We start from the raw sequence: 20,427 nt of genomic DNA, 5'->3' as shown, positions 1-20,427 counted from the left end.
TCAAGACAGCTGAGCAATGGAAATTAGACAAATATGCAGAGTGTAAGAATTGTATAGACTTGTATATAATTTTATAGAGAAGTTTATAGACTTCTGTTGTATCAGCTGTTTTTTGTAGTTATGCTATGTACTCCGTAGATAATACGCATTTAGTTTGCCTTCAAAACTTACTAGCAACATTAGCTGTTAACCAGGAAAAATATTTTGGGAAGCAGAAATAAAGAATACTGTGCAGCATTCTGCAAGAAGAAGGGACTAGTACTGACAGATGCATTAAACAATGTGTGTTTATTCAACTCAGATAATGTAAATCTTGTTGTCAGTAATTATCTAGGACAATCTTGTTAACTCACTGTTTAAAGCTCATATTATTTTTCATGTAACATTTTTTCCCTCAGCTGATCTATAGGCATGCTTATCTGCGCATAGCAAAGTAGATTTTGAAATCTGGAAATCCTACCTTTTAGAGAATTCACATAAGCCTCTTTGAAGATTACTTACTAGCTGAGTATTGGCACCATAGATATGTCTTAGATTTTGGAAAAAACTTAAGAAGATTTGGTCCTAACTTTGAGGATTTTAGTATATGAAGGCAAATCCTGCAAGCCCTCTTACAGTATACCTCTCATGCTTGAGTTAGTAGTGACAGTAAGTAGAGGGCAGGAGTAAAAAGGGATTCTGGAATTGAAGTTTGTTGTAATTAATTACTGTCGTGTGTTGGTCTGGTTATTGGGACACTTAACGTACAAATTTGTTGGCATAGCTATATGGAAAAATAAACAAGTGGAGCTGAAGCAACTTCACAAATGTTTGAGAATTGTTAAACTAATTTTGTTCAGGGTCCAAATCCAGGGAAAGTAAAGCAGGTACATAACATGTCAGCCGAGAGAGCCTTCCTCCATTCAGCAGAACTGGGGAACCAGGCTGCAATAGGAGCACTTCTGGTAAGTTAAAAAAGCCTGTGCTCCTGAGCACAGACCGACCACGGCGAATAGCAGGTGCCAGCCCCAGTCCGAGGCAGGGCCAAATCCTGCCCAGTTGTGGAGATCCACCTCAGGAGCGGTCCCATGAAGCCTGGCACCCGGCGGGCACGGGATGGGGCACGCAAGGAGGCAGGACAGGGGATAAAGGGAGCCTAAGCCTGCAGCCCTGTCACAGGGGGAAGGACAAAGGCTGAAATCAATTAAAGGCCATGTGAGATACTGTTTCTTGTATAAACTTCCTGTTCGGGCCAGGGAATGTTGGGTTTTTTTTAAAAAAAGAAGGTCAGGCACCAGATCAGAAATAAATAATCATTTATTAGCAAAAAGCTAACTAGTGGAAATGAATCAGAGGGGAGAATTTGAAAGATGGCAGGAAGATGAGATTTTCCACGTGAAAGTAAGAAGATTCCCAGGCTTTTGGCTGTCATGCAAGTTGATTAGGATTTCTTTTTTTTTTTTCTTTTGAGCTTAAGCATCTTTTAAAAAAATCCTGCTCATAGCTGTTACATGTTTGCTGACTACATAAAAGATTGTACGTTCAATCTGAAGCTCACAGAATATATGACCTATTTAGAAAGTGCTGTAATAGATGAATATGCTAAAAGGGAAACTATGCGGCCTGAAAGAACAGCAAGGAACAGAATCAGGATCAGCACAAACAGTGGAGGTGGAGGACTATGTGATAATAACAAGTGAATTCTTCCTTTTTTCTGATATATACTGTAGGTGATAAGCTTTTACTGATTACAGACATGAGGCTAGAAAGACCCTTCTTAACCATTGTGTTTGGCTTTTGAACAGGTTTAAAATATACTTACCTGAGACCAGTGGAATTTCCTCTAAGGTTCAAGCAGTAGCTTGAGGCAATTTATTCTTTTTTGCTGATGGTCCTGGGTTTTTCTATATTATTTTTTGTATGTCTGATATGTCTATCCCTCCCATCTTCATCTTTACCCCTTTATCAAATTTAACTTTCAAAAACATGCTAGTTCCCCCAAATATCTGTTGTCTTAGAAGTGCGTGAACCAGCTGATCTCAGCTTTATTTTCAAGGCTATTTTTTAAAGCAGTAACAAATGGTATTTTAAAAAGATGCAGGGAGACTGTGTTAAAAATAATCCATTGTATCTCACTAAGTGTAGTCGGACTGTTAAATGAAAGTTATTTTAATGAACAGCCCCATTTCATTGTCCACCCAGCACAAGCTGCCAATTCCAGTTCTGGGAAAGAGTCAAGAATAACACTCTTCTGGAGTGCCTGAAGGCTTTGTAGTGAGCGTCACATGCTCACATTTATCAAGAAGTCTCAGGGGTTGACTCAACTATTGTTGATTGTCAGGGTACAATTGTGTATTTAGACTTTTCTTTTTCCCATATTAGCACTGAAAACTACACTCCCAGGGAGGGGCATGAATTGCAGATCTGGCAGATGATAGTAGCTGTATGTGTCACATGGTGGGACTGTGACACTTGTGAACACTTTTTTTCATACAAATTTCTGAGTATTTTATTGCCGTTCTTGATGTCTTCGGGGAGACAGCAAATTTAGGATGTTCGAGTGATTCTGCAAAAGACAGGATTTGAACGAAACCAGTCAGATTGGCCAGCATTATTTCAGAAAATATGGCTTTCACACACCTTACACTATTAAGGTAATGAGCATCTATTTTTAGAAAAGTATTTATGCAACAGAGATGATTCGGTTCCATCAGCTGTTGGGTTATGAAGTAGAGTAGCAGCTTAAAGATCACACCTGGTGGTAAAGTGTTGCATTTCACTGATATTTTTTTCTGGTTCATTTTTAGGAGGATTTACTGGGCGTTATGCTTTACAGCAGTTAATTATATTAAGGGGATTGTTTCATTTTGCTGCATAATGTAGGCTACTGTCTAAATATATATCAGTTTCTTCAGCAAGGGTTTGTGAGGAAATACAAACAAGTTCTTTCTGGGATTCCTATTATTGTAGAACTGTCTGTTCTCTTGGTGTTTTCTTTACCTGTACATTGGATATTAAAAAGAAGGTTTTCTTTAATTGGTGGTGGTGGTGGTGGTGTGGTGGTATTTAATGAACAACTCAGATTGGCCAGCATCATTTCAGAAAATCTGGCTTTCAAACAACTTACACTCTTAAGGTAATAAGCATCTATTTTTAGAGAAGTATTTATACAGCAGGGATGTTTGCTTTCTGGTAGACTATAGACATACTTTAATGGAAATGAATATGAAGTTGCAGTTGACTTGAAGATAAGCAAACTATTGCAGGGGAAAAATAAAATGGTTCATATTGTAAATACTATTTCTTCATCTCCTTTTCAGTAGATGCCTGTCAGATACATTGCTGAAATAGTATAACACTACTGATTAATTAAGAATTCTGCGTATAATTTTGTGTAGCTCTAGCAAGTCTAATAGATTTTTTTAACATTAATTTCCAGTAAGTTATCATAGAATCACAGAATCGTTTAGGTTGGAAAAGACCTTTAAGATCATCCAGTCCAACCATTAACCTAACATTACCAAGTCCACCACTAAACCAATTAAGGGTAGAGTAGCAATTTCATGTTTCCTGGCTTGGTGGCTGGGTTATTTATAATGAAAGTTAAAACTAGGAATCATTAAGTTTGGAAAAGACCTCTAAGATCATCAGTCCAATCATCAACCCAACTCCACCATGTCCACTAAACCATGTCCCAGAGTGCCACGTCTACCCGTTTTTTGAACACTTCCAGGGATGGGGACTCCACCACCTCTCTGGGCAGCCTGTTCCAATGCTTGACTACCCTTTCCGTGAAGATATAGATGTATATACAGTAGACAACTCAGAGTCTACAAAATACGTTAACATGCACATTAAGTCCCATTGAATTCAGTAACATCTAAGGGCACATTTACATGCTTTGTTGTATCAGGGCTCAGGAGAGTAAAGAGGATAAAAAGTCTTGTGAGGAGAGGACAAATTCTGAATCTCTTGCTCAGAAGGAAATCCCACTTGGAAGGAGTAAACTTTATAAATTTAATTCTATGAATTAAAGAATGGTCTAGGAAAAAAATCCTTAATTTTGAATGTAGAAAATAATTCCTTTAACTGAACTTCATTGAGCTGTTAAGAATAAAAACAGCTGTACAAAGTGTTCAGTGATAGAGATTCATATTTGAAAAACCCAGATCCTGAATATCAGGCCTAAGTCATTCATTAAGAACCCTGCAATATCTTATTTAGGAATGCTTCTGACATGAATAATACCTCGGTTGAATTCATCTGAACTTTCCAGACAAATGCATTCTGTGTAAAAATTAGACATGAATATGGCTCCAGGATCCAGTTTGTTGACAACGCTGTTGCTTGCTTTCCAGAAATGTGTGCTCTATTGGCCAGAAAAAAGAGGAATCTATGGGAAGGTTGAAGTCCTTGTTAACAGTGTGCAAGAATGCGAGAACTATACTGTCCGTCAGCTTACAATAAAGGTAACTATCTGCATCTGAGAAGCATTGTTCCTAATGCTTTATTTTTTTAATATTAAATGAAGTTAAAGTGTTTTTTTTAAAGGGCATAACTTTTTACAGGAGGAGTAACTGAGCTATGAAGCTCACAGCTGCAAGGTATGATTGAGACCAAAGCACTGGAACACTTACTGTATCGCTGCTTTGTATCACTCTGGCAATAAAAAAGGCTTCAAAAAGCATGCAAGTTTCACTCTCTTGAATTACATTTACTTTGAGGCCTTTTTAGCATTGCCAAGGCGATGTAAAGGGATTTTAGTTAATGAAAGAACTAGCATAGCATCATTCTGAAAAAGATACGCTGCTCATGTTGTGTGCTGAGTGCATCTATAGCCCATTTGAGAAGCTAAAAATATAAGGAGTATATAAGGAAAGCTTCATTCTTTCATGGTTCTGACTAAACATTAACTGTGCAAAATAAGGCAGATGGTCCTCTTTGATGTTACTTCCCATATTACATTTACGCGCTATCAGATTGCATCATCTGCTGCTCCTGAGAGAACATTACAATAAATAATGAATTGGGAAAATTTGTTTGGTGTTTGAGCCCAGGCAGTGAGAAGTGGGCAGAAGTCATATCGTCCAACACAAATTACTCTAGCCCATATTTAGTCCCTTTGCTTATTGAAGTAAGTGGTAGCAACCTCTCTTGGAGAGAATAACTGGACAAACTGGGATGTTTGATTAATCTAGAAAGGCAGTTCTTCTGCACCTTTAGCTTTAATACCCTTGTAGTTTTAGCATCAGACCCTTATGATAATGCCCTTAAAAGGTAGTGGAAATATATAATAATTTAGAGATTCAGAAGCCTGTATCAAGTTAATCTCTCTAGATCTTCTTGCTGATCTAACACAGATCTCTGACAATTCCCAATTGACAACACAGTCAACAAGTCCATAGTCAGATGGACAGCGCAGTACTTACGTAGCTGGCAAACCAGCTAAGTTTTCAGGTGCACAAACCCTTCTTACAACTGTGTGCCTGGAAGCACGCCTGTTCCCTGCAATTGCATGCTCCAAGTCTAATAAAAAAAAAAATTGTTAAATCTCTCTTAACATTTTTACTGTCTTTTTAGCATAACATTGAGAGAAGTAAAAAGAATGTTCACCACAAGTGTGCATATAAAATCTTCATGTTATTTTCAGCAAGGGAGTCAGTCCCAGAGTGTGAAACACTACTGGTACACGTCCTGGCCAGACCACAAAACCCCTGACAGCGCTCAGCCTCTGCTGCAGCTCATGCTGGATGTAGAAGAGGACAGAGTGGAATCACCTGGCAGAGGGCCTGTCATTGTGCATTGCAGGTAATTTGCAATCCTTTTCTTAAATGACTACCCAAAGCAAGGCACAGCAAATCACATCAAACAGTTCTCCTCCTAAACAAAGAATGTATTTGGGGAAAAGTATAATGCCCCAGATACTCTTTGTGTTAATTGACTTTTTCTGTTCATATTTGAGGATTTGAGTTTTGGAGAGAATTCCCTTGCTGCTAGCAAATCGTTTCTGAAACATTCTCCATTTCTGCTAATGAACTCTGGTTTTGAAAGGCCAGCTGGAAAAAATACTTTGCTTCTGTTTCTTATTCATGATTTGCTTTCTTTTTAGTCTTGTTGCATAATTACATACCTAAGTCAGATGCAATGCCCTGTGACTGGTTGGCTAAAATGTTGTAAAGCAAGTCAATTTTGAACAGCAGGCATCAGACCAAAACACATCAGTACTAAAATTTGTGAACATTTTCACAAAGGGCATTGGTTTGATACTCAAGAGCAAAGTGTTATTCAGTACTCAAGAGCAGAGTGTTATTCACACAAATTGTAATGAACCAGAGAATGTCCTTCTAATCATTCTAATTAAATTCTATTTTATTTCTTTATGTTAATTCATTGCCCCATGTTGCAATTTAGGTAGTAGGAAGTAGTACTGGGTTTGTTATATTGGTGGAAATAAGTAGGTGAAGCAAAAATTTTAAAAAATTTAAAAAAAAAGAATTAAAATCAGTGTTTCCTTACTTGCTTTGTCTCCTAACTGTGATGATACATCTCTCACAGTTGGGATAGTACTTTTTTTTTCCTAGTACATCAAAACCAGAACTTTTCATCTTGAATGACTTCTTTTCAACTCTGTATTTAGGAGATTTAGAGAACTGGAAGCCAGATTTGAACACCCATCATTTTTCAAAACCAGTATGTGATGAATAAGGAACTTTCCCAAATTTTGTGCAGCTGTTTTTATCAGGAATTGTAGTTTCCTTAAACAATCCACAAATCTGTGGATGGTTATTGAGAGTTCAGTTTTTCCAGTAAGGGTCTTCAGTAATGAAGGTCTTCAGAAAAACAGGGTGCCTTTCTGAGGTGAATGATATGACAGCAAGGTTTGTAATCATGAGCAGGAATTTATTCATGATTAAATACCCCAATATCATCTCAGTTGTGATTAAAATTAATAGTTCTTCAGTGACAACTCAGCTATCTGTACGCTCACTACCCTATGGTCTACAAAATGGGTGAACTCACTCACAATCCATTTTCTAGTGAGATAGTTTCTTCCCTTTTAATCTGAGTTGCAGCTGAGGTTGCCCAGGTCTTATAGAGCCTGTGCACACTTTTAAACTTGGACCTCAGATACAACTGCACAATTCTCAGTTACTTCCAGGGAAGCATTACAGTGCACACTCAAACAATGATCCTTAAGCTGAAGCAAAAATGCTTTAATAATTTCTTAATATGACACAAGTGGAAAAAAAGGTAATTCAGTTTTTTGTACGTGTCTTCTTGTAGCCTATCAGCATAGGGCGCTGTCTTATACACATCAGCGATGAGCCCATTCAGGACTCAGCATATAAGAAGGACTTTTGTTTAGCAAAGCAGTTCTTATTCTGCAAAAGAGTAGGAAGAAGAGTAAACTTTTGCTTTGGTATTTAAAATCAGCAGATCTGATTACACACATGCCAAGGACACAGATTTCCAAAGGAAGAAAGTTTTAAGTTCTTACCAGTCTTTATAGTGGCATTCGCTGGAAAGGTTTATGTTTCCTCTCACATGTCACTCATTGAAAGCATGTGGTAAATATGGAAAATATCTCCTTTATCTGTCCTTTGGATTTGTAGTTAGTACATCAAAATAAGTTTGGGTTTAATGGCAACTAGGTGGTTTGGGATCAAACACAAGTTTTAATTGAGAGATTGCAAATACAGAGGGAAAAGATTTTTTAATTTAAATTGAATCAATAAGGAAGAATTAGAACACAGAATTATATTCTGCAAATGTAAAACTAATTTAGCCCCATTTAGCCAGCGAAACGAAGTTGACTGAGAATCTGGACCACAATGCCATTTTCTACTTCCCAGAAGAACCAGCAATTTGGCATATTAGAGGACTTGTAAGAGTTTCTTAAATGAGAATAAGGGATAAAATTTTCAGGCTCAGAAACTTGACACTGTTATAGTTATTGCTGGAAATGTTTGCTTTTCTTTCCTCATCAGCTAGTGCATGAACGTGTTCTATAAAAAGCATATACCCTACATCTCTTAATCCCGAAATCATAACAGTCCAATATTCCACATGCCCAATTAACAGACCACAGTCATTATGAATGAGCTACTACATGTTAAACTCCTAAAAAAAAGCGAAAAATAGAAATATATATTTTTATTTATATATATATATATACACACACACCCCATGTTTGGCTGCTTGAAAATACTTCAAAGTAAGTAGCTGTCCATATTTTCTGGATATACCAGGAAAGAAATGTCAGGCAAGTGAAGAACAATGTCATTTTTATCTTGCACTGTCTGAAATAAAGCTATGTAATAAGATAGGGCCAGCACGCCTGAGCTGAGGAAGAAAATACATCAGAAAACCCTAGTCTTTGTTTAATACATATTAAGAACTTGTCCAAGAACACTTAATCCACCCCAAAAAAGGGGAAAAAAATAACCCTTCATTATAGCCAACTTTACTTACATCTGAATTGTTTAAACTTGTTAGCCCTGCTTTCAGGGCTTTCAAAATATTTGAGGAAGAGAATGGGGCTATGCATTAGATTGCTTTCTGCAAATCCCTCTTTATAAACTATGTCCTTCTCCTTTTGGATGCATTTATCCCAAAGATATTGATGTCCAAGGAGTCAGGCTGTCAACCCAGAACTTCATCTGACTCGATCCTTTCTTACGCTGCCAGTTTTACATCTCTTTATCCCCTCACGGTTGGCTTAGACATCCTCATATGTTTAATATTGCTGAGTCCGCTTGGAAATTTCACTTCCAGGTGGGAGGGCTCTTGAGTCTCTAAAGCACTCCTATCTTTCATTCTGTGGTGAGTAGATCGTGATTTGTTTCAGCTGTAGCAAATGGACATACTCCTGGTAACACTTTGCACTCAGATATATCAAGCTTCCATCTGAGACACTCAACATATTTTTCCCAGCATTCATTTAAATAACTCTTGCAGTGCTCTTATGAGGCAGGTAGCATTCATACCCACTGGAGAAATGAAGAAAGCAACACACCAAATGGTTAAGTATTTACTATAAAGCCAGGCATGGAGATCTGGACCCCTGACTCCATGTTTTCACTATTTTCCTCCCATTTTCCTGCCATGCAGCATGACAGGGATGAGCTGCACTGAATTCCACATTGCGTAAACAAAGAAACAGAGTGGGGCAGAGATTCTCAAAAGTGTTGGAGGCCCAGGGAGTAAAAATAATGCCAAAATGGCTGTTTCCAAGCAGGCTTCAAGAAAACCTGGAGAGTTACAGCACCAAATCCTTCTCCCTCCTTCAGAATCACAGGAGGTGTGTTTAACTTCATCAGCATGGTTCTAGGTCCTTTTTACCTTCATGGTTAGAGGCATGGTTAGCAGAACCCCTGTATACTTTGAGGGCTGCAAACATAAAGCCCTTTTGCCTTTAGGTGGGCTTTCCCCCCAGCTCAGTGCGTATCTCCATCATTTGCTTGGACAGTGCCAGCGAATATTTGGACTTCGTGGTGCTAATGGAGATTGTTTTTCTTACCATACACTTATGTGCAAACTGGAAATGTGTAAGCCTCACAAATTAACCACAACAACTGGACTGCTGGAACAGCGCACCCTTTCATTTCGCTCTAAGACAGTGAGCTGAGAAGTTACCCTTGCTAGTCATACACCCAGGAACTGTGGGTTCTAGCAATTCCATGTTTCACATTTCTAGTGTTTTCATATCTATTTAGTGTTTTCTGCTTAACTCCTTTGATCTGTGAACTCCATTCCCCTATTAAATTTTGCCTTCTTTTCAGTGCCGGTATAGGAAGAACTGGATGTTTTATTGCCACAGCCATTGGTTGTCAGCAGTTGAAGGAAGAGGGAGTTGTAGATGCATTGAGCATTGTCTGTCAGCTTCGAGTGGACCGGTAAGTTCCAGAACTGTCATTACTGAAATGATTCAGTAATGATCAGTAATGGTTCTGAAAACCTTTTCACAGCTGAATGTTGCTTTACATGAAGTGGCTGCCATCACTTTTGCTAACTCTTATAACAGCATTAGCTGAATATTCAAAGTAACATTTGTAAGGAATATTGTTGTCTGGGTGAAACTGGGTGAAACTCCACTGAATGAAATTCTCCTGAGATGGCAATCCTGCGGTTGCTGGGCACTTGGCACTCTGCTTTTTCCCTCCTGGAGCTTTCTGCTGTCTGCGGCATTCCACTAGGACAGAAGAGACATGGGGCAATCTGGAAGCAAGGGATTGTCTTTGAGTCTGGATTGACAGGAACATCCAGGCTCACTCAGTGTGTAGTTTCTTTATGCAGCAGAGAGAGCCAAATCTGGTGCTGTTGCTATTCCCTCAGCTGTGCTGGGGGTCCTTTTGAATTGGGTTGGCAAACTTACCCAGCTTAAGAAAATAGCAACGCATTTGTTGCAGAATTTTCTTAAGTCAGATCAATTCCCTGACTGAATTCACAGCTTGGGAGCAGGAACACTGTAAGCCAGCATTGTTGCAGAGCGCTTTGTTTTGTGAAACCATGGCTGAAGAGAGATTTGTGTTGGAAAGGAGGATGTGGGTATTGTGCACAATGGAAGCTGCTGGTTTGGTTGTACTTTTCTTTCTTATTCTGCTTGGAGAAACAGGAGTTTGTATAAAGTAAATAACCAGGGTTGCACCAAGAATAAAGAAGTCTCGTTCCTCTCCTGCTCTAGGTACCAGATCATATAATCTCCTTGCAAGTATATTAACTGCTTCTGCTATACATTTCTTGTTTCAATGGAAACAACCCATAAGGGTGAAAATGCTGAAAAAGAGCTCAGGTCAAAGGGACAATACAGGGTTTTTGTGTTCTGAAGAGCTCTGAAAGGTGCTGGAACCACAAATTGCAGAAGGACCAGAATCCATATAGTTGACCGTGTTTATGGATCACCTCCTCTACCTTCCCCTCCCATGTGCCTTCATCACACTAGAGATTGTAATGTGTTCCTTACAGGGCAACATAAGCCACTTGGAGTGTAAAATTCTCCAAGGGGAGTTCTTGACCTAAAAATCTCAGCAACAAAAAAGATGGAAGAGCTGGGGGAAAAATGCTTACTCTGTTTTAAATTATCAACTCCAAATTTCCAACACTCTGTTCTGATTATCTGTTCATCTTACTGAAAAAGGTTTGTAGTGCTCTCTCCCATTTTAGTATTTCTGTTATAAGATAACCTTTTTCTTATTGCTTTTACACTCCACTGTAAAGAAATGGAAGCAAACTCTGGTCTCAACTACATCATTTTTTATGTCATTATTTCAGCCACAGAAAAAATAATCCAAATTTTCAGCATTATAACTGACAACACAATTTCATCAAGTGCATCTGACTAATGAACTTTCTTATATGTATTAGTATCCTAGATAAACTTGGAAAGAGAATGAAAATCTGACCCAAATATAAACATTCATAACAGCAATCTCAGTGACACAAAGCTTGTTATGAAAATTGTTAAGTCTTGCAATTTGCACATTTCTGTATTTTTTCGAGTTTCAGATTATATAAATAGAATCCAGAGATCTTGCTTAAGGTGCCTCAGCTCTTCATATTCTCAGGCATTGCCTGAGACAAAAAGTCTATCTGAGTTTTAATTTTTAAAGACATTTTTCTGGGCAAAACTCAGTAACCAAAACCTCTTTTTCTTTCCTTTTTCCAATTGGCCATATTGCAGAATGGATCTCACTCACCTGGCAGTCAGTTTATAGCAAGGATTGCTAAGGCAGAGCTTAGCAGCCCGTAAGACTACAGTAGGCACTGCCAGTCCAACCAGATCACAGGTTCATTAAGTGGATGAGTATCACTGTTACATGGACAAAGCTCCATGAGACCAGCTTCCCCTGATGACCCAGTCCTATCGTGGTGGTTATTGGCAGGTGGCGTGTGACATAGGGTCATTACATGTGGCATGAAGCTGGCAAAATGAACTTAACATCCCACTAGACGTGGCTGCAAGAGCTGGCTCTGGCCATAGCTGTGTTGCACTTCAGTTACCAACATGGCCGACACTAGCAATGGGGTACAACCAGGAGCAGAGCAGGAACAGAGATGAGGCTGTCTTCCTCATGATGCTGGCCAGCAGCTGAGCTCAGATTTATTCTTTGTACATCAGATTGCCCTCACAAAACAGAAAAAAGAGAGTTCATCAGAAAAGGATAGTTTTATCTGACCACCTAGGAGCCAGAAACCTGCCAAAGAGGTACACTGAGTCATTTCATCTCTGATACCTCATCTCTTCTAGGATCCCAGGCAGGCTTGCTCATACTCCAAGCTGCACCATCCAAACGCAGACATACTGATGGAAAAAACACACTCAGTGGTATCCACTTGTGTGTGAACTTTTTGTCACATGGGTCCATGGCCACATTTCTACCAAAGTGAATCAAGCAGTAGGAGAAAAGAGCTGCGCTTGAGGGACTCACAGTGTTGCTGTAGTCATTTACCAAAACATTCCCATAGCCCAGCACACTCAGTGAGAACCAAACAAGTATCTAGCCAAATTGCAGATGGTGGCAAAAAGTTGTGCTGAAAAATAGTTTAATTAATTGCCTATGTAGCCCCTCTGGAAACAGAGTTTAAAACAGAGCTCCAGCAGGGAATGAGACAGGAGAGAGCTGTTCCCAGGTAAGGTATGTCCAGATGCCACTTTCTTCTCAGCTGTTCAGTGTAAGTTAAGGGGTGAACAGATCTGGCATTAATCGTCTGTGCTGAGCTAACATGAGGAAATGGCCCATCCACTCAAAATCTTGACCCAGGATGGAGATACGGCTACACTTGGTGTGGATTCATAGAAAGACAGACCCACAGGTCTGCTCAGCTTACTTTTGTTTCCAGTTCATTTTTTATGTTTTGTAACAGAAACAGGAAATGTTTGATGTGAGGCATCTTCAAGACTTACTGTGATATCAAGAAACTTTGCACATTCTTAACCTTAAAGGCACATTCTTGGAATGACGTCTGATAACTTTGCTCTTGGCTCCTCAGACAGGATGAAAAGAGTTTCCAGTGTGCGTCAATTCATTGTTTAAGTGTTTTGACTAATCGCTTCAGGTTAAAAAAAAAAAATCCCAAACCCTGCATCACATTAATTCTGGAGCAGACTGCATCCAGCTGCACTAGCAGCAAGCCAGAGGGCAGGGTAAAGGACCCTTCCTTCCCCCGTGGCTGCCCAGGCAGAGCTGGTCACAGTCTCCAAGACCTCAGGATACCAGGGGCTGTTTCTTCTGAGCACCACCCCAGAAAGTCCCAAAGAAGCAGAGAGCCCAGCAGCTCGCAGAGGAGCTGGCAGTGTGGGCTGGTGGAGGATGAAGACTGCACACCCGGAGGTGCCGTAGCTGTGGGTACATCCCTTCTGGGCACTAGGGACACGGGAGAGGAAACCTCCCTCCTTGAGCATATTTCCTCCTGAAACGCTCTTCCACGCAGCTTTCTGCACAAACTGATGTCTTAGGGTCACAGATAATTCCTTGCTATTAAATGTGAGGCTTGCACAAAAACAAAGGGAAGGACTTGGGGATTATTGGTAGATGAAAAATTGGACGTGAGCCAACAATGTACGCTTGCAGCTCAGAAAGCCAACCATATCCTGGGCTGCATCAAAAGCAGCGTGGCCAGCAGGTCGAGGGACATGATCCTTCCCCTCTACTCCACTCTGGTGAGACCTCACCTGGAGCCCTGCGTCCAGCTCTGGGGCCCCCAGCACATGAAAGACATGGACCTGTTGGAGTGGGTCCAGAGGAGGGCCACAAAAATGATCAGAGGGATGGAACACCTCTCCTATGAAGAAAGGCTGAGGGAGTTGGGGTTGTTCAACCTGGAGAAGAGGAGACCTTATTGCCCCCTTAAAGTGACCTTATAAGAAAGATGAGGACAAACTTTTTAGCAGGGCCTGTTGCGATAGGACAAGGGGTAATGATTTTAAACTGAAAGAGGGTAGATTCAGACTAGCTATAGAAGAAATTTTTTACAATGAGGGTGGTGAAACACTGGAACAGGTTGCCCAGAGAAGCTGTGGATGCCCCATCCCTGGAAGTGTTCAAGGTCAGGTTGGACAGGGCTTTGAGCAACCTGATCTAGTGAAAGATGTCCCTGCCCATGGCAGGGGGGTTGTACTGGATGATATTTAAAGGTCCCTTCCAACCCAAACAATTCTGTGGTGCTATGGTTCTATGAATCCCGTGTATTATAGCACTGACAAGGTCAGGTTGTCTGAACCTCTGCATAAGACTCAGGTGCCCCTAAGCTGACAGGGATGTGCACTTGTTTGCCCATACAGGGTTTAGAAGCACCATAACATCTCGGTTATGCTTGCTAGCACAGGGCAAATGCAGTAGTGCTGGGCTCAGCCCCAGCCAGGCTTATACATGCCTTCTTGGGGATTTTGTATGTTACTGCAGCACCAAAGAGGAAGGAGCCAGGATCACCCCCACAAAAAGCCTTGGGCAGCCAAACTTGTTTTAACCTGCCCTTCCTGCCAAGTCCTTCTCCCTGGGTATGTTCCCTTCCTCCACCCCTTCCACACAGCAGATCTAACCTGGGAAACGCACTCCCTTAGAGCACATCTTGGGGGAACATTGATGGGGGAGACAGGGAGGGAAGCTGGCTGGGAAGGGGTTGCGTGGGCAGGGCAGGACGCAGCAGTGAGGAGGAAGGAAGGAGGCTAAGCAGCACAGAGGACCAGAGCAAAGCCCTCCCGTCACCTTTAGACTCTTGCTGGATCTCCAAGCAGGGGACAGGCACAGAGGAGAGCAGCTGAAGGCAGCAGGCAGCCAAGAGTTATGAATTTGTGGATGTCTTTGTTGTCAAAGCTAAGAGGCTGCTGCATTTTGTACCGGATGGGACCATTTAAGGGCCTGTGATTTAATTCCTAGGAATAACATATCATAATAGACATACAGCTCAGTAAAAGTGTTTTACAGTTGCCTGAGCTCACTGGAGGAGCAGAGACAGCTGGTTGCTTGCTTAAAGAAGTAGGTATTATTTTAATGTTTTTCCTGCGACAGCCATTTAACCATCCAGTAGCACTGCGGAAAACAAAAGGACCTTGTGGTTGTAGGTAACATTCTCTAACACTAAAGGACAATACTTGTTGAGGCAGTTTGACTATTTTTCACATACCTTTGTATATCAGTAGACCCTTTTGTTGCTAGGGTGTCTGAAGGGATCACATGGCGCTTTGTCAGACCTTCTCCTGTAAGATGCCTGGCTTTGCTGTTGCTCTGGATCCAAATCCCTCATGAATTTGATTGTTTCAATGGAGATCTAGCTGAAGCCAAATACTATACACATCTTAATGTCTTCCTTCCCACTATGGCCATTTACTTTTTCACCCCCAAAGGTAACTAGCTGCTCCAGGGTATGCTGAGGATGAACTGGGGGCTTGGTTCTAGAAGCAGAATAGGTAGCTTTGAATACCCTGGCAGATAAGGTAATAAAAGTAGAATTAAGTAAACTTGAGGCTTCACTCCATGAGAAGTGACACCTGGAAGACCTTAGTGCTGTCAGAAAGAGGCTCAGTTTAATTTCAGAGCTGAATGGCACCACTCTCACTAAATATCACACCTGCCTTCTGTAGGACGTCATACCCTTCCTACCACACTGCAATTGGCACTGGAGATGTGGGACTTGATCCTCATACTTAGACCTGAAAAAGGGATTGTTATCAGGTGAATGTATTAAACATAGGTATCTAATCCAAGCTGGCTGTAACTAGTCCTTTTTACGGTCAAGTTAAACTCTTTTGTATTGTTGGTGCCGAAATGAGTCACTGCTGTAAAATTTCTTAGGTGGCTGCTGTTCAGACAGGATGCATTGTAGGCGTTAGAAAGAGGACAGGAAGAGCTGTTCTCTGCACAGACGATCTCAGGGTCACCAAAGGTTACATTTTTAGTAAAGTACAAAAATGAAAGGCCAGATTCTGAATACTCCCTTGCTCCATCAATAGTAATGCTGCGTCTCTGTATCTGGCCTTCCTTGCCCAAGAGACTGAGGAAATTCTCTATGAATCTGTTGAATTTGAAATGTAGGTTTTAACAATGTAGATGCCAGATGTTTTCCTCTCTAGTTCTTACCCTGACAGAATCAGGAATGGTGGTTCATGCTGGGCATGTGCTGGATGGCATAAGTTATGAAGAAAGCACTTATGCTCAGGCAAATCTCCCACTTACTCAAGCAGACTCTTAAGTCAAAAATTGAGAAAAGGGCTTGTATTATCTGGTGGTCATGGGGCTGGCAGGGCTTGGAGGTTGTTGCATTCTTAAGAAATAAGATTTCATTCCGATGTGTTTCCTTTTCAGGGGTGGAATGGTTCAGACCAGTGAACAGTATGAATTTGTGCACCATGCACTGAGTCTGTATGAAAGCAGACTTTCTGCAGAAGCTGTCCAGTGAAGGCAAGGAAGGTAAAACCGAATGTCAGTCTCTTGAGGTAATTTGTTTCATTACCTACCAGCAGCTTCTTCAAGGAGTTTACTGCAGTGGGAAGAGCGGCTTTAAGGCCAACTTCTGAAAGGATTGCAGACGGTTTGGCAAAAGTATAGAGATTGCTGGACCCTTACTGTATATGAATGTATTGTGAGCTTCCCAAAAATGATTTATAAAGAAGGTACCGTACTGAAACTACACATGGATTTCTCATATATATCTAAAGGTGGGTTTAATTCTGTACTACTGATATCTGCCATATGGAATGTATGTATGCGCTACTGCTGCAGTCAGATGGACATTGGAACTTCCACAGAAGAAATGTTTATCAAGTGTATAAATGCTTTAACGTTTGCAAACTGTCTTGTGAATGGACTGTCAACTGTACTGTAAAGTGCTATTACTGATTATGTGGTGAGCTTGTTTCTTGGCCACATAATATTCTTGCTGCTAAAATTGCAAGTGTTCAATTATGGATTAAAAAAAAGAAGAAGAGATAATAAAAAAATTAAAAGTCTTGTTTTTGAAAATATTCAAAAGCAGTTAATATTTTATATGGAAGTATATGTTCTTCATACTATTAACTATTAAATGTGTATTTACTGTGGGTCTTACAGAGCAGTTGCAGAGCACAATGTCTGTTATTCAGTGTGTATGTATTTACCCTATACTGTTGATTGTCTTAGAACGTGCTTCTGCTACAGACCTGAATCCAGTGTATTTGTAAATTGTGTAAGTCATTTCACTTTTAAAAGAAACTTTGTAGCATATATTAAATGGTAAGGATTTTAAATATTTGTCTGTCTTTTATTAATACGGGATTTTTTGCTTATGTTGTTTATCTGCTCTGTCTCTTCCAGTGAGAGACAGATGCCTTTAGTGATATGAACTGTTCCATGACAGGTTATACGAGAAAGAAAATGCTGCTATGACCATTTCCTTTACCATTCAGACAGAGTTTGTTTTTAAGAGAAATGCAAAGTTGGCATTATGACTTACAGCACTGGGAGGTCTGTTTACAGGGTATAATGAGTTTTTAATGCAGTGATGTTGACTTTGCTTCATACTGCTAATAAATTACACTTGATATAAAATATTTACTGAAGTCTCTATTCTTGCCTAGAGTAGTTAATGCACCACACACTCTTGTACCCCGATAAACAGGGACAGCCCAGTACAATTTGGTTAGCCTCCACCATGGCTTCAGACCACTGGAGAGCCAGTCCAGAGGACACGGACAATCTCCCAGTGGCATGGAGCAAGGTGGATCACCTGATGGGAAAGCTAAACCAGCATCACTTGATCCCTCGGGGGAAGTTTGCATAAGACCCAGTACAGACTTCAGAGCTTTGCCTCCTCCTCTTCCCCTTCTCCTGCCCCTCTCCACTTGGCTTTTAGAAGTTGTGGAGTTAGAAGTACCAAGATTTTGCTTGATTATGTATAGTTAAAATAAAAGGTGTGTTTGTTCGCTAGATAGTACAGTATATACTTACTCAGCACCATCCAGATCACCTGCAGACTTGTAGTATTTCACAGACAATGAATTACACAAAAGTATAATCCCTTTTCTTTATTCAGCGTCATCTCTTTTAGTTTCCTGGGTGTCGTCTCTCTCTTTTGCTTGTGTTTTTCCAAAATAAAGCAACTAGTAAACTCTGAAGAATCATATGAAAGGACAAAGTGGTGTAAAACTCCCCAAAACAATTGAATAGAAGGAAGTGCTCGTCACTGACTTTTTCCCCCTGTGAAGGCACATTTCCTTCCTAGCCTTCGCTTCACTTATCTGAGGTGGGTTTTTTTAAGAGAAGCATGGGGAGTTGCTAGAGGGAAAATGGATTCTTTATTTCACGTCCTGATTTCTACCTGTCTTGCCCTGACATTCTCAGGTAAGTGTCTCTCCCCACTTCCCCTCCGCTGTATTACTCTTTCTGCTGCCGAGCAGAACCCTCCGGGGCCGCTGGCGACTTACAAAAACCGAGTCACTTCGTTGCTTGGGTTCATACAAGAGGAATGGGGGGCAGGGCCAATGTAGCTGGTTCTGTTTAGATTTCTTTCCAAAGGAAAATAAACTGTCTCCTTCTATGCTGGAGATACCTCTTCATCTTTTTAAGAAGATCTCCTGCTAGACAATCCAGGAGCTGAGCTTTGGAACATGCTTTTTGAATGGGAGATTCCTATTTTTTATTCCTACTTTGTGAAAATTCCAGAGCCAGGAGCTTTCTGTGATGCTTAGTTAGAAAATACCCAGGTCCGTAAAACGGGGATGACAAACCTCAACCGAGGGAAATAAACACACATGTTGGGTTTAGTACTTTGTAACTAATGAGGCTGAAAATGTTTGAGTAACTGAGATTATAAAAGAGAAAAACCTAAACAACATGTGGCAGGGAGGCTGCATTTGAAATATCTAGTTCCGTGTTCTGTAACAAGTATGGATTCTGCGTTGGTAACTTTGGGGTTTTTGATGAATACATTGTAGTTCTCTTTGTTTGAGTGTTTGGTGTTGAACTTTAAGTGTGGTGGCACAAAGAGCTAATCTAACATGATTTAGGATGGTCACAAAACTAACAGCTAGAGGCGTTGGAGTAAATCTAGTAAAATAGATGTACTTCCTATCAGTAAAGAGCCTCCATTCCTGTAACGGCGCAGGCACTGAGAGGCACACAGATTTGGGAAGGTCCTCTTGTATGTTTTCTTCAGAAACACTGAGTTTTATTAAAACAATTTCCAGGCAGTAAATTATATTGTAAAAAGACTGTGTCATAAAACAGAAAAAAGACTGAGAGCTTGTGTAGGTCTCTGTATGCTTTCAAGCAGGGGAAGTGGGGTATTTAGAACTGGTATTTAAAGTTAATAGTTCTTGGATTTCTTTTATATCCAGTTTAATTTTTTTCTTCATTTTTATATATAATGAAGGTCAAGGTGACCTTTGCCACAATAGTTTGCTTTTTGCATTCTCGCGCTTTACATTAGCAGCACTTGCATCATGTGGGTTGTACGTCTGGATTTTTTTAAAATAGGTTCAACACATGGAAAGTTCATTAAAAGTTCAACATACAGAAAGTGGGAACAGAGATTTATTTGCTGATCATGATTTGTTTTAAATCATCAAGAATTTGCTTTTTGTTAAATAACCATGTGTAATCTATTGTATTTTTCTGGAATTTTCCTCTTCCAGAAGGGTTTCTGATTATCCATGTCCAGAGACAGCAGTGTCTTTCAGAAAAGAGAGGAGTCATTATGGAAAAGTGCAATATGACCAGCCTCAACCAGCAGTGGCAGTGGATGGCAGATGACAGGCTCCTCCATGTGAAATCTGCTCAGTGCCTGAGCATCTCTACACGCTCTGCGCTGTCATCTCGCAGCATCGTTGTTGATTGCCCCCAGGCAGTCCGGTGGACTTGCCACGAGGAGGATGGGTTCCTGAGGGTGGCCAACAGCTCTCTCTTTCTCACAAAGCAAGGTCAGAAGGTAATGGCCAAGCAGAGTAAGAAATACCTGCATACATGGATGCAGCTAGAAGCCAGCGAGACGGGAAAACCGATTTATGTAAATCTGTGCTCAAAGCAAGGTGAGCTACTCCTTCAGAGAAGTATCTTGGAAGTTTTGGTAACAAAAATGTCTCTTTCATGCTAACTCAAACGTAAAACATTATGATATCTTATTCATGCAGAAAAACGTTTTTCATAGTTGAAAAGAGTTTAGAGAACCATAAAAAGAACAGCTGAGATGAGTGCTGTCTTTCTCACAACTGGTAGGGGTTTTAAGCCATTTTATATTCTCGGGATGTCTCTCTTTTTCTCTACTCCCAATCTTTGGATCAAAGTGCTTATGTGTAAGCTGACTATTCTTGTGTCATTTCATTTTTCACTTTTAAACAGAATTGTGGGTACTAATTCCCAGTACTTTTAAAAAATATGGATGTATAAAAGTCCTTCTCCTCCCCATTCTTTTTATCATACAAATCCAGATTCAATATGTCAAGAGCAAGAAGACATCTGAAATTCAAACACGTGCACA

The 20,427-nt window shown here is 40.4% G+C and overlaps 2 protein-coding genes across 3 annotated transcripts in view; both read left to right on the top strand.

Moving 5' to 3' along the window:
* Positions 1 to 16,374, top strand: part of PTPRR (protein tyrosine phosphatase receptor type R) — a gene marked incomplete at its 5' end in the record, with an annotated part of 150,320 nt that extends 133,946 nt beyond the window's left edge. The window contains 4 exons of the mRNA XM_075727931.1: positions 4,338 to 4,448; positions 5,630 to 5,787; positions 9,762 to 9,875; positions 16,281 to 16,374. Coding sequence (XP_075584046.1) covers positions 4,338 to 4,448; positions 5,630 to 5,787; positions 9,762 to 9,875; positions 16,281 to 16,374 — 477 coding nt within the window. The remainder of the gene's footprint in view (positions 1 to 4,337; positions 4,449 to 5,629; positions 5,788 to 9,761; positions 9,876 to 16,280) is intronic.
* A 1,864-nt stretch (positions 16,375 to 18,238) lies between these two features.
* The window catches only part of PTPRB (protein tyrosine phosphatase receptor type B), a 61,834-nt gene continuing 59,645 nt past the window's right edge, over positions 18,239 to 20,427 (top strand). For both annotated transcript variants that reach the window (XM_075718926.1, XM_075718919.1), the window contains exons 1-2: positions 18,239 to 18,293; positions 19,586 to 19,978. In XM_075718926.1, coding sequence (XP_075575041.1) covers positions 18,239 to 18,293; positions 19,586 to 19,978 — 448 coding nt within the window. The remainder of the gene's footprint in view (positions 18,294 to 19,585; positions 19,979 to 20,427) is intronic.

Source organism: Pelecanus crispus, chromosome 1, assembly GCF_030463565.1.
Source record: "Pelecanus crispus isolate bPelCri1 chromosome 1, bPelCri1.pri, whole genome shotgun sequence".
In the NCBI taxonomy this organism is placed as follows: Eukaryota; Metazoa; Chordata; class Aves; order Pelecaniformes; family Pelecanidae; genus Pelecanus; species Pelecanus crispus.
Note: the sequence above shows the minus strand (reverse complement) of the source record. Positions and strands in the feature narration are given on the sequence as shown.